General features: G+C 46.9%; 2 protein-coding genes across 6 annotated transcripts in view; both read right to left on the reverse strand.

Moving 5' to 3' along the window:
* Positions 1 to 7,184, reverse strand: part of LOC700393 (POTE ankyrin domain family member G) — a gene marked incomplete at its 3' end in the record, with an annotated part of 29,454 nt that extends 22,270 nt beyond the window's left edge. The window contains exons 1-4 of the mRNA XM_077947964.1: positions 6,833 to 7,184; positions 6,601 to 6,769; positions 2,148 to 2,262; positions 1,815 to 1,988 (exon numbers count right to left, since the gene is read on the reverse strand). Coding sequence (XP_077804090.1) covers positions 1,815 to 1,988; positions 2,148 to 2,262; positions 6,601 to 6,769; positions 6,833 to 7,184 — 810 coding nt within the window. The remainder of the gene's footprint in view (positions 1 to 1,814; positions 1,989 to 2,147; positions 2,263 to 6,600; positions 6,770 to 6,832) is intronic.
* Positions 7,185 to 9,817: 2,633 nt separating this feature from the next.
* LOC106995911 (pleckstrin homology domain-containing family B member 2-like) overlaps positions 9,818 to 13,765 on the reverse strand; it is a 60,051-nt gene continuing 56,103 nt past the window's right edge. For all 5 annotated transcript variants that reach the window (XM_077946285.1, XM_077946282.1, XM_077946283.1 and 2 more), the window contains one exon: positions 9,818 to 13,545. In XM_077946285.1, coding sequence (XP_077802411.1) covers positions 13,537 to 13,545 — 9 coding nt within the window. In that variant the 3' untranslated portion in view covers positions 9,818 to 13,536. The remainder of the gene's footprint in view (positions 13,546 to 13,765) is intronic.

The raw sequence follows: 13,765 nt of genomic DNA on the forward strand, positions 1-13,765 counted from the left end.
TGGCTCACACCTGTAATCCTAGCATTTTGGGAGGCTGAGGCAGGTGAATCACTTGAACCCAGGAGTTTAAGACCAGCCTGAGAAACATGGCAAAAACCTCATCTCTACTAAAAAAAGAAGAGAAATACAAAAACTGAGGTTGGAGGACCATCTGAGCTTAGGAAGGTCAGGGCTGCAGTGAGCTGTGATTGCACCACTGCACTCCAGACTGGGAAACAGAGTGAGACCACATCTCCAAAAAAAAAAAAAAAAAAAAAAAAAGGCAGATTAATGTAATTGGATAGGAAAGATTTAAAGAAATCAGCACATATCCAACTCCAACTCTTCTACAGATATCTTAAGTTTCTGAGATATAAGAATTTACATATTACATTTATGTATTCAGTGGTTCTTAAACAGGTGTGTATCCAGATTTTGAGAAAATTGTTGTTGTTGTTATTGTTGATGTTAGAGACAGGGTCTCATTATGTCAACCAGGCTAGACTCGAACTCCTGAGCTCAAGCAATCCTCCCCCCTCAGCCTCCCTAGCAGCTGGGACTACAGCCATGCACCACCATGCCTGGCTTCAAGGAAACATTTTTAAACATACATATCTAGGCTTTACTGGACTTACTCTATCAAAATCTTCAGGAAAAAGCCTAGACTTATTGATTATTTAAAAATTTTCCTGAGGTTACTGGGATGCAAATTTCTAGCTGGAAGCTAGTACAACAGACAGTTAATTCAGTCTCATTTCTCACCCACGTGACCAATTCTCTTTCTTATTTGAAGATTTGGCCAAAAAGAGGAAAGAGTAGGAGACAGACTCATTTGCTGAAAACACCACATAATTTTCCCCGGTAAGAGAAGAACAAGGTCTAGTAAACTCAAAATCCAACTTGATCTTGTTACTTAAAGCTCCTTATCTCCCACCTTCCCATCCAGACATGCTAGATTTGAAAGCAGAGTTGAGACTCTAACTGGCCATTTCTACCAGAATAGGGTACTAAGTCAGTTAATTACTTGTTATTCCCTCTGCTCAAGGGTTTCTCATTACATGACCACCTATTTACTGCCAATCTGGTTCTTCAGAGGCCTCCTAAAATTGATCTCTAGGCAGTTCACAACTCACTAACTCCCTCTCCCAAAATGAAAACTGTCATTCTCTAAAATTGAACCTTGTCTCACCATACAAAGGAAACAAATAAATGAACAATACACAGACACACACACACACACACACAGACACACACACGCATATGCACACAACCTCTTCATGGTCTTTTCCCTCTATTACCTAATTTCCAGACTGGCCTTGATATTTCTGATTGCTCTTTTTCCCTTTCCACTTCTGCCTCATGAGCAATCAGAAATATCTTAAGCCTTGCCACTGAGAGGTGCATCACCTCATATCTATTACTGTTTTTTAGGAACTTGCCAAAGCAGCAGGATTTCTATTCACTGAAACATGTTTAAGTGTTCTTGGAGTTTTCATGTAAAACCTATTTCAGGGCAAATTTTGCAATTTTACATTCATTAGGGAAAAAAAAAAACCTAGGAGGGAAAAAATGAAAAATAATAAGTATTACCTTTTACCAATTCAGTGTTTTCAAAAAAGTATTTACCACAAGTGCATTAAAAAAAACTGTACCCTCAAATGCTTCTTTGAAAGTAACAATATTTAAAATAAAATCTTAGATAATTAAGTCATTTCAAAATATTTTCATTCAGGTTATGCTTGAGCTTCCAAATATGGAAAACTGGCCCTTACACAGGTCACTGTTAAAATGAATGCATTTCAGTATTTTGAAAAGAAAACTGGTAGATCTAATACCTTGTTTTTTGATTCAATAGCAGCACCATGTAAAAGCAGTGCTTTGGCCATTAATTTATCTTCATTGTAGATAGCATAGTGTAGAGCAGTATTTCCATACTCATCTGGAATATTTGGATCAGTGCCATGTTCTAGCAACATTAATGCACATTCATCTTCTTGGCATTGTACGGCCTGTCAGTGTTAGACCAAAAACAAATTATAAATGCTAGGAATTCAAAGTAACATTCCACAGCTTTCACCAACTAGTTACATTTAAAGGAGAAAACTCATTTTTGTGCTATGTATTGAAATCAAACCCATCTCACACTGATATAGTCGGCTACTGCATACCTTTGTCAGAGCTGTCCTGTTTTTGTTGTCAAGGACATTAAGTTGACATTGTCTGTCCAGCAGGAGTTTTACTACTTCTGAATTCCCATTGGCAGAGGCCAGATGTAGAGCAGTCCTAGGAGAGTGAGAAGACTTTTTAGGAAATTGTTAGTGCACTAGCTACAGGCACATCAATGATTCGTGTAATTACAAACACTGAATAGCCTGCTGTTACTCTGCCTTCAAAACAAACATTTACTTTTCCCATGAAGAAAGCACACTATTTATTACCTCTCATTACTCGCTGTATTAATGAAAGAGCAGCCTATTTGAATAGAAACAGCACAGCCCTTGGATGACATTCAGCTGGGACTGGAACCCTACTTGAAGCTCTGTCGCTTCCCAGCTGTTGCTTAGCCTTTTGGTGTCTCAGTTTCCTCATCAATAAAATGGGAATGAAAATAGTAGCTTTCTCACAGGAAACCACTGTAATGCTTAAATGAGACTCTACGCAAAAGATATAGAATAGTTCCTAACACAAAGAACAGCTCAATAATTGTTAGATATTATAATTTTTACTAATACCCTAAAGACATTTGAATTAAGTGAGATGATACAATTATACCTACATTTTCAGGTATGTTTTAAAGACTACAGGTAACGTTGTATTTCAGTGATTCTAAGATGATCATCGTCTCCATGTTGTCTCCACTGAAATACCACTTATAATTCATGATTTACTATAATTGGCGGCATTTAAATAATTCTCTTATTGAGACATAAAATAATGGGGCATCATATAACCCCTGGTGCCTTACATTAAGTAGAATATGTTATAACAGGCCTGGGGCAGTTCCAGTCAGATGACCAGCATTTAGATAAATTTTAGTTCTTAAAAAAACTATGGAATAAGAGGGCTGAGGTGAAAACAAAAACAAATTTCTAAAATAAACTAATTCTTACTTTGGTTTTCAAAAAACTTTAAGCCAAAGAAAACCTGGAAATTCAAATAAACACCATGGGCTCATTTGTTTCAATACTTAGATTTATACAATGTATGTACATCAGATATTTCCAATCTTTCCTATTAGGATTTAAGACTGTTATAAATTTCCTCTTTTTAAAATGGATTTATGAAACTATTTGTGGAGCTTTTTTCAACGTTTACATTCAGGGGTACAGGTGCAGATGTGCCGGTTTGTTACACAGGTAAACGTGCGCCAAGGGGGTTGGTTGGACAGATGATTTCATTACCCAGGCGTTAAGCCCAGTACCCGTTCACTCTATTTCCTGCTTCTTTCCCTCCTCCCACCCTCCACCTCCGATAGGCCCCAGTGCGTGTTCCTTCCCTCTAGGTATCTGTGTGTTATCATTTAGCTCCCACCTATAAGTAAGAACACGCAGTATTTGGTTTTCTCTTCCTATGTTAGTTTGCTGAGAATAATGGCTTTCAACACCATCATGTCCCTGCAAAGGACATGCTCTCGTTCTTTCTTTTATGGCTGCATAGTAGTCCCTGCTGTTTATCTACCACATTTTAGTTCTTAAAACAACTAAAACAGTCTTTATCCAAGACTTATAAATGTTCAAAAAGGCAATTAAAGGTTATCTTTTACTATTTTCTACCTTCAGAAATGTTTTTGTTTGAAAGGAGGGAGGAAAAGCTTCAATTGAGATTAAGTCCTAATGCTCCAACTTTAAATCTCTCAGCTTGCTCATGCCCAGCAGGTAAACATGAAGTTTTCAAAGATGGAAGGATCCTGAGAGATAGTAGAATACGCCTGCCACATAATAGGTGTCTGGCTTATGTCTGATGACTAAATGGACTGAAAGAATGGATAAACGCAGCTTGGGAGTTCAATATTTTTAAAGGAAACTGCTGTAGAGTAGGAGAATACATCTGCAACAGTAATAATCATTTATATTTGCTATTTTAATTTTCATAAGTACATAACTCAACTAAAATGAATCACACTTTTTACACATGTTAACCTATATATAATGAAAAGATAATTATATAATAAAATGTATATACAATAAAATCTACAGGAACAGGTAAACAGAATCTCTCTACTTCTGAAGAGGATAAAAGTTCACAGAAGACAGCCATCCACAGAAATAAAAATAAATAATAGAATGTGAGAAATTAGTTGTATCTATGCAAGCAGCATATTCCTTCTCTTCCCAAGGATTATTTCATTACTAATGAATCTTAACTAAACTTCAGATGTTCATTGCAGAAATCACAGATAAGAGAAAGGAAAAAAATTCACTTACAAATCCCCAGAAATAAGTTTGATTATATTTTCTACATATTTTCAGCTAACACAAGAGCAGATTATATTTGTGTATATGTGTAACAAACTGATTTTTTTCTCACTTGATATAGCAAAGTACATCTTTGCATGTCAACATATCTCTGTATCTACTGACGCCCTCAATAGTTACTTATTATTCCATCCTATGGATGCACCGAAATTTGTTCATAAAATCTATGAATTCTTCTAAATACACTGCTGTTTTAAGCAATACTAAGAAAAACAGATGTATCTGTTTCGTAAAGATAATTCAGTATAATGGAATTGATCAGTAAAAAGCATATACATTTAAAAAATGTGGTTCTTACCACTAAAGTGTGTGTTTGAAAAGCTGCAGCAACTTAAACTTTGAACAACTATATATGTACCACTGTTCTTCATCCTCACAAACTTTGTGAATAAAAAACAGTATTTCATTCCTTTTTTTTTTTTTTTTTTTGAGATGGACTCTCACTCCATCGCCCAGGCTGGAGTATAGTGGCGTGATCTCGACTCACTGCAACCTCCACCTCCTTGGTTCAAGCAATTCTCTTGCCTCAGCCTCCTGAGTAGCTGGGATTACAGGTGCATGCCACCATGCCCAGCTAATTTTCTGTATTTTTAGTAGAGATGGGGTTTCACCACACCGGCCAAGCTGGTCTCAAACTCCTGACTTTGTGATCCGCCTGCCTCAGCCTCCTAAAGTGCTGGGATAACAGGCGTGAACCACTGCACCCTGCCTTTCACTTCTCTTCTAACTTAAGTAGAAAACAGTATTTCATTCCTCTAACTTAAATTCCTTCTCCTACCAGGAACACTGTTTTCCTACGTACGTAGGTCACTGGTAGATACGCTAAAAAGTACTATGCCCAATTTTAGAATGCTTATTTTATTATTACATCTGCATATATAGGCCAGGCACAGTGACTCACGCCTGTAATCCCAGCACTTTGGGAGGCCAAGGTGCATGGATCACAAGGACAGAAATTCAAGACCAGCCTGGCCAAGATGGTGAAACCCCATCTCTACTAAAAATAAAAAAAAAAATTAGCCAGGCATGGTGGCAGGCGCCTTTAATCCCAGCTACTTAGTAGGCTGAAGCAGAGAATTGCTTGAACCTAACAGGCAGAGATTGCAGTGAGCCAAGATCACACCACTACACTCCAGCCTGGCCAACAGAGTGAGACTCTGTCAAAAAAAAAAAATATATATATATCTGCATATATAAATAGGCATTTGTGTTTTCTTCTGGTATGTTTCTCCTTTTGTATATTTAAAATTTTTAATCTATACTCTTATTTTTGTGACATAAAAATCTAGCTGGTTTTCTCCAAAAATGAATTATGAACAATCCACCTTTTTAAAATAATACAAAATATCACCATTATCAAGTGCTAAATTCTTACATATATTTGGGTATTTCTGGATTTCCTATTCTGTTCTACTCATTGATCTTTTCGGCTGTTAGTAAACAATTTGTGGAAATAGCACATGCACATTTTGATATCTGGAAAAGCAAGTCTTTTTCCATTCTGTTACAAAAAAAAATAATTTATCACAATAATAAAAGACAGCATGTGTAAAAACTCTAAAACTTTCCTATTTTTATTTGGCTTAGGTAAAAGTGATAAACAGAAAAAGCTCACATCTTCAGAAAATTCAATCTTCCTTTTCAAGCACACAAACCTTCTTGCCATTTCAGTTTCCTTCTAAGGTTCCTCAGTAAAGAACATATTTACATAGGGTACATCGATAAAAAATCCATACTGGATTTTATTTGAAGAATATTTAGCCTTGAAGTTGATATGTTATGGGGCTTCGTTCTTAGTTCTCAATATACACTTTTCTATAATACATAGAACATTGCTTTAAAATGTGTACATTAAAAATAATCCGCTGCATCAACTTAATTTTTCGAGTTAAATCACTTTAAAACCATTTATTAGTGTTCTGTGAGGGAAATTATAATTGGATTGGAAATCAGCTCAAGTTTTGTTTTGTGTTGCGGCTCACGAAGGGACCTGTGCCCTGACCTCTGACCTCGCTGAGGTTTCCACACCCAGGGTGGTATGGGGCCTGCGGAGACAAGAAAGCCAGGTCCCCCTCCTCCCCCACCAGGAGGGTATGTCCCCATCATCCCCCCACGTCCCTCCTCCTCCCAGCCCAGGCCCGGTTACCTCTTTTGCTTGTCCGTCTTGTTCACGTCAGTGTCCCTGAGCATGACGATGAGATCCTTTCTGGGGACTTTACCCCACCAGGCAGCTCTGTGGAGCTTGTCCAGATCTTCTCGACGGACGTGGTACCTCGGCTCCACGAAGGCGCTATCGTCGTATTCTTCCCAAGCGCCTACGTTGCTCTTGCTGCTCCTGACTGTCTTCACAGCGGAGTCATCCTGGTCTCCAGAAGCGCCCAGGTTGCTCTTGCCGCTCCCCCTGCGGCAGGGGAGGCAGTGGCAGCACCACTTGGCCATCTTGCTCCTGAGTGTCTTCATAGCAGAGTCATCCTGGTCTCCAGAAGCGCCCACGTTGCTCTTCCTGCTCCCCCTGCAGCAGGGGAGGCAGTGGCAGCACCACTTGGCCATCTTGCTCCTGCGTGTCTTCCTAGCGGAGTCGTCCTGGTCTGCAGAAGCGCCCAGGTTGCTCTTTCCGCTCCCCCTGCAGCAGGGGAGGCAGTGGCAGCCCCACTTGCCCATCTTCCTCCTGAAACCAAATGGCTTCTTCACAGAGGACGCAACCGGCATGGAACCGACTTCAGCCACCATCTGCTTTTAACAGCAGATCCCGTCTACCAACCAGTTTCACCAACTAGCAGGTAACTCCGGGTTTCCGATCTGTTTGAAGAGAAAGATCAATCCCAGCCAAAACCTGCCAACCCCAGCAGGGGAGCCCAGCCCACCCCACCCAGGGAAAACCCACGCCCACCCCAGGAAGGGCCACCCCCCCCAATAAAACACCCAGCCCACCCAAGGGAATGCCAAACCCAGCAGAGAAAAGGTCAAGCCCAGCAAAGGAACTAGAGAGGAAAGGTCAACCCAAAGGAGAAAACGTCAATCCAAGGAGGTCCCAGGAGGAACAGAAGGCCAAGCGACCGACGCCAAGCCAAGCAAAGAACGCAAAGCCAAGCCAAGCCGCTACGCGCGTGTGCCGTGCGCGTGCAAGCCGTTACAGGCCAGCCAGTTACCAGTTACGCGCGTGTGGCGTGCGTGTACAAGCCGTTACAAACCAGCCAAGCCGTTAGGCGTATGGCGTGCGCGTGCAAACCGCTACAGGTCAGCCAGTTACGTGCGTGCGGCGTGCGTGTGCAAGCCGTTACAAACCAGCCAAGCTGTTAAGCGCGTGTGGCGTGCGCGTGCAAGCCGTTACAGGCCAGCCAAACCGTTACAGGCCAGCCAAACCGTTTCGCGCGTGCGGCGTGCGCGTGCGGCGTGCGCGTGCGGCGTGCGCGTGCGGCGTGCGCGTGCGGCGTGCGCGTGCGGCGTGCGCGTGCGGCGTGCGCGTGCGGCGTGCGCGTGCATCTCAGGTGGCGCCAGTGCACGTGGCACAGACAGTGGCGGATCCGTGCAACCCGCATGGTTAAGTCTTGGCGCCACGAATGTCACTGACAGCCTTGTGTTCCCAGCAAACTTCGCCGGAGTCAGCGGAGCTTTCAGGCCATTGAGAAGCCTCTGGTGGGGGAAAAAAGCCTCTTGAAGCAGGACTGGGCCTGAGCGCCTGGAACCTGAGGATGCTGACAGCCTCCTATGAAGAAAGCCCCCAAGACACTCCTGGCGGTGCTGTTGTGCGTGGCAGCGGCTGCAGCTCGGAACTCGGGCTGAGGGAGCTGGCTGCAAATGGCCTCAAAATCGCGGAGCACAAGACGCCCACCGAGCCCAGTGCCTGCCTGAGGTGCCTTCCACACTTGCTCCTCTTTGGTCGGCACACAGAACACGAGGCCATCAGCGAGGGGGCACTTGCGGTCACAGGATCGCGGCCACCTCCTGCCCCGGTGCCCCCTGCCTGGTGTCCAAGCCAGAGCCAACAGCTGTGGGGCTTCTGGCCTGGGGGGCTCTGCTCCACTGGCATGCAATAGGGTCAAGGTGCAGGCTGCTGTGTCCAGGCTGGCAAGAGGAGGCTTGGAGGAGCACCTCCCACGGATGGGGAGATGCAGAAAGTCACCCCCCTGTGCAGATCCTGGGAACACGACACTGTTCCCGCCTCCCTGGTGCTGGCGTCTGAGCTGGACCAGGGCAGTGGCACCTCAACCCTCCTGCTGCATAAGCTCCTCTTGCTTGATAATAAACTAAATTTTGAATGAAACAAAAAGAAAAAAGACACACACACTAAATTTCCTTGTCCCTCTGTGATCCCGAACCAGGAAGCAAGGGGAAGCCTGACCTCCTGGTCTCTCCCCGCAGCTGCAGGCTGAGCAGTTTCCTCCAGTTGGGCTCAGTGGGACCGGGCTGCCCTTCCTTCCTGCATAGACATCCCCATATCTTCCATTGCCCCATACAGAGTGCCATGATCCGGGTTCAAATCCCGGCTCCAGCACTCGCAGCCTGAGTTACCTGGCAAATGCCTTGCCCCCAGGCACCTGCTGTCTGTGTCCTTCCTGACAGGAGGGACGGGAGGTGCTGTCCCTGACATGAAGTGCTGTAACAGTCAAACAAGCGGAGCACGAGACGCCTGGGTGGGGGACTGCCCTGCTGGCTGCTGGGGGTGCTCACCAAAGAGCACCTCCCATCTGCCCACATGGCCTTGCAGGTCTCAGCACTTATTAGGCACCTGACTATGGTAAATCCCTAAACAAAGCCCTAAGCTGCCCTGGGGAATGTGACCAGGGCGATGGACCAGGAAGGACAGTCTGGGGTGCCAGGCATGAGGATAAGCCAATCTCTTCCGGGCAGCTTTGGGTCCCAGGGCACCCTCAGTGGACAGAGAACCCAGAGATGCCACAAGGCTTGAGCTGCATTCCCGAGTTCCAGCCCAGCCATGCCGGGCCCAGGGGTACTTTGGGCACTAAGTTGGGATGAGGAGGGGCCAGGTGACACTCCTGTGTTCCAGGATCTGGTCAAGAGGGTGGTACCCTGTCACTGCCTGGCTCCACCTGGTCCCAGTGGAACAAGAAGAGCAGGAAGCTTCTAGCACCCACCCTCTGGGCCACCAACAGCCAGATCCACAGTGTGGTTACCTGAGTCAGCACCACCTGCCTTGGGGACCGGAGCATGAAGGCCCAGATATGACCAGCACAGTGGGGCAGAGGATGCAGGTGGGCAGGATGTGCTGTGCGGATCCAAGGAGCCCCTCTCTCGAGGCTGGGGCATAACCTCTCCATCTTATTGACGCATAATATTTTACCTCTTTGTAGGGTACATACTGTAGCAGGACGAGCCGCAGACAAAATTCCTCAGACACCGGATTAAAGAAGGAAGAGGTTTTTTATTCGGCCAGGAGCATCGGCAGACTCGCGTCTTAAGAGCCGAGCTCCCCAAAAAAGAAATTCCTAGCCCTTTTTAGGGCTTACAACTCTAAGGGGTCCACGTGAAAGGGTCGTGATAAATCGAGCAAGCATGGGAAATGTGACTGGGGGCTACATGCATCAGCTAACAGAACAAAAAGTTTTACAATGCTTTTTTCATACAGTGTCTGGAATTTACAGATAACACAAGTAGTTTAGGCCAGGGGTTGATGTTATTATTATTACTTTGTTTAACTCCTAGGACTGGGTGGTGGTGCCAAGGTTGTCTGGCTATTTATCTTACTTTTGTTTCTCTCTCTCTTTTCTCCTGTCTTTGAACTAGGCAAGGTGAGGGGAGGAGGGCAGCAGGAGTAGTAGTGGTCTCCTTCCTTAATACAAATGCTTGTTACATGCATAAAATGTGTATTCTGGTTACTTCGAATATTTACACATAATATTGTTATTTAGTCACCATAGTCTGCTGTCAAACATTACAGCTTATTTCTTCTAACTGCAGGTCTGTACCCAATAGCCAACTTCTCTTCATTCTCCCTTCCACACCCCGTCTTCCCGGCCTCTGGTACTAACATCGCATTCTCTGGGTCCATGAGATCAAGCTTTTTTTGGCTCCTACATGTGAGTGAGAACCTGCGGTATTTGTCCTTCTGTGCCTGGCTTATTTTACTCAATGACTTCCAGATCTACCCTTATTTCTGAAAATGACATGATTTCATTATTTGTTATGCCAAATAGTATTCTACTGTGTATATTTAGTACATCTTACTTACCCATTCATCAGTTGAATACTTGCATTGACTCAGTATCTTTGCTATTGTGAATAATGCTGTGATAAACACAAGCATGCAAGTTACCCTTTGTTACACTGAACTTTTTCCTTTGGAAGAATATCCCTCCCCCACACACCCCCACCCCCCGCCCAGTGAGATTGCTGGACCATACAATAGCTCTCGGTGTTTTTAGAATTCTCTATACTTGTTTCCATCATGCTTGTACTGATTTGCATTCCTACTGACAGTGTAGCAGAGTTTCCATTTCTCTGCATTCTCATCAGCATCTGTTATTTTTTGTTTTATTAATAATACCCATTCTAAGTGAGGTGAGATAATATCTCGCTGTGGTTTTGATTTGCATTTCCCTGATCAATGATGTTGAACATTTTCTCATATACATCTTAGCCATTTGTATGTCTCTATTTCTGTCCTTTGCCCATTTTTAATGGTATTGTTAGCTGCCCCCGCAGCCCATGGCCCATAGCTACTCCCACCTGAGCACGCCTGGGGGCCTAGCACAGCAGCTCCTCGCCTGGAATCCAGCATATGCCCTTCCGGACCCGGGCAGTCCTCCCGATGCTCTGCCCAGCCCTGCTGGGAGGGTAGCCGCTGGGTTGGTGTGGCTGCAGGCGGAGACCTTGCCTGCCCTACTCAGCCTCCTGCACCAGCGCCGGGGAGGGTGTCCAGCGCATGGGAAGGTGTGGGCTGGCTTTGAACTCAGGGGAGCTGGAGCGGGCAAGCTGGGAGGGGACCGTGGGCAAAGCCATGGGCTATGGGCTGTGTTCAGGAGGAGGTTTGTGGCCCACCAAGCCTGTGGTGGCGGTTAGGGACGTGTAGTCACAGGACTGGGCAGGGCCTGGACCAGTAGCCCAAAGTCGGCCTCAGCATTGGCACAGCAGGACAGGCCTGGGAGGCCCACTGCGAGGACTGGACTGGGTGGAGGGTCTGAGGCCCTGGCCAGAGTCACAATGGGGCACAGAGCAGGGTGGTTGGAGAAGCCTCCTAGGGCAGAATAAGATAGTGAGGACTTAGGACTTAGGGGAGTAGTAGAGGAGGAGTTGGGTGTGCCCCCTAAATCTCATAACATACCACTAGGTGCTGTGGGGTTGTCCTTGTCCCCACCACACAGGATGCTGACATATCTGCCACCTTCACCGCCTTCAGGCCCAGATGACTCACCCTGAGCAGTTAGAAAAGCACAGGGAAACATTCATCCTGTGAGAAGCTCGGGAAGCCACTTCCCTTCTCAGGACACCTCCTGAGGCAGCAGAGGCCAGGCTGGCAGGGAAGGTGGGACAGCCGGAACATTCCTGGGGCTGCCCTGACACCTGGTGGCGGCCCTCAGAAACCAGCAGCTGCATGGAGGAAGTGCCAGCCAGCAGGAGTGCAGGAAGTGGGAGAGAGGAAGGAGGAAGGGGAGAGAGCAAGTCCATTCTAGACCAGTGGTCCTCAAACTTGAACCTGCAGTGGCATCACCCTGAGTGCTGTCCCTGACTCGGGAAACTGCTGGAAAACTCGGAATTGCTGGAGAATCTGCATTTCCAAGAGGTTCCCGGAGGCTGCTGTGCTGCTGGTCCGGGACCAAGCCATGGGTCTGAGAAGGGAATGAAGGGATGTCTGCGCTCCTACTGGGTGCCTACCAGGTGGTACTGTATATTACTATACCTTCCTTATAGAGGAGGCCACCGAGGCTGGAAAGGCCATGTTCCCACACTATCCACGTCCGTGCCCACAGAAGTGATAACCTTTTGAGATCAGTGCAGCCCCAGAGACCTCCCTAAGGGTCCCTGCTGCACATCTGTTGAGCAGGTCACAGCCTGGGTTTGTCTGCACCAGGCAGGCAAGACAGCTCCTGAGAATGGGCCCTGCCCGGCACACCTGCCCAGGCACTGAGCCAGGAACACACAAGCTGCTCACCTGGCCTCTGACAGGTTAGTGAAAGAACGGGGCAGGGCCTGCCTGGGGTGCTGCACAGGAGCACCTAGCTCACTGCCCTTTGGAGATGACCCTGTTTGAGAACTGCCATTCTGATGACACAGCAGTGGAGGGTCTGGTGGAGCTGCCAGCTCCCCTGGGGCCCAGGAGGAGTTGCCTCTGACCTATTTCCCAGTTCCCAGGCAGGGGCATGCCCAGAGAGCCATGCAAAGCCAGTGCTGGGCCCCTTCCTTCCTCCCACTGGCCAGTGACTGTCCCTGGGCTCAGTCGCACCACAGGAGGGGAGGAGGCCATACTGTCCAGTGTCGCTTCTCTCAGCATTGTGCTGAGCTGGAGGGAAGGCTAGGAGGCCTCCTAGAGGAGGGGACACCTGTCCAGCAGCTCAGCGGAGGTCAGTTAGGTGAGCAGGGAGGGAGAGGAGAGAGGAAGGCAGAGGTCTCAGAAAGGGCGGGGCTTGGAGGCCAGGACCAGGGGAGTCAAGGCTTTACAGAATCACCTGAGGGCAGGCGGAAATGCAGACTCGGGCCACCCCAGACTCCCTCAGGACGTTGTGGCTTTAAGTCCCAGGAAAATGCATTTCTAACCTGCTCCTGGCCACTGGAGTTTAGTCCTCAGGATTCCCAAGACCTTGGCAAGGTGGCCAACTTGTGCCCCCAATACCAGATAAAATGAGAGCAAGGTGCCAGGGTAGCCTCTGCCCCAGCCCAGCCCACACTGCCTGCTCCCTGCCTGCTGGGGTCCCACAGGTCCCAGAGCCAACCACCAAGCCAAGCAGGACCTCAGACCTGTCCAGGTGCCTCAGGGCTGGCACACCACGTCTGTCGCCTCATCTGTAAGCCTGCATCATGAGAAACACGTATTGTCAGTAGTTACAAAGGTTCCCAGCACCACTCTCCGTGCCTCCCGTCTGTGCTGACTCAGCGAATGCCCATCACAGTCTTTCAGGGTGTGCTCCTACTGCACCTGTCGTAAACAAAAGGGGAAACGCAGAGGTGAGCTGCCCCCCACAGCACACAGCTGGTAGATGCCCAGTGATGGCTCAGGCCAGACATCACTGCCACCGTGCCTCGTTACCCCCGCATCCACCAGCTTAGGTTAGTGGTTGAAGGGAGAAAGTTCTGCAAGAAGCGTAAAAGTGGGGCATTATGCAAAGACCAATAAAGCGTCCTGGGAATACAGAAAT

Source organism: Macaca mulatta, chromosome 9, assembly GCF_049350105.2.
Source record: "Macaca mulatta isolate MMU2019108-1 chromosome 9, T2T-MMU8v2.0, whole genome shotgun sequence".
Lineage (NCBI taxonomy): Eukaryota > Metazoa > Chordata > Mammalia > Primates > Cercopithecidae > Macaca > Macaca mulatta.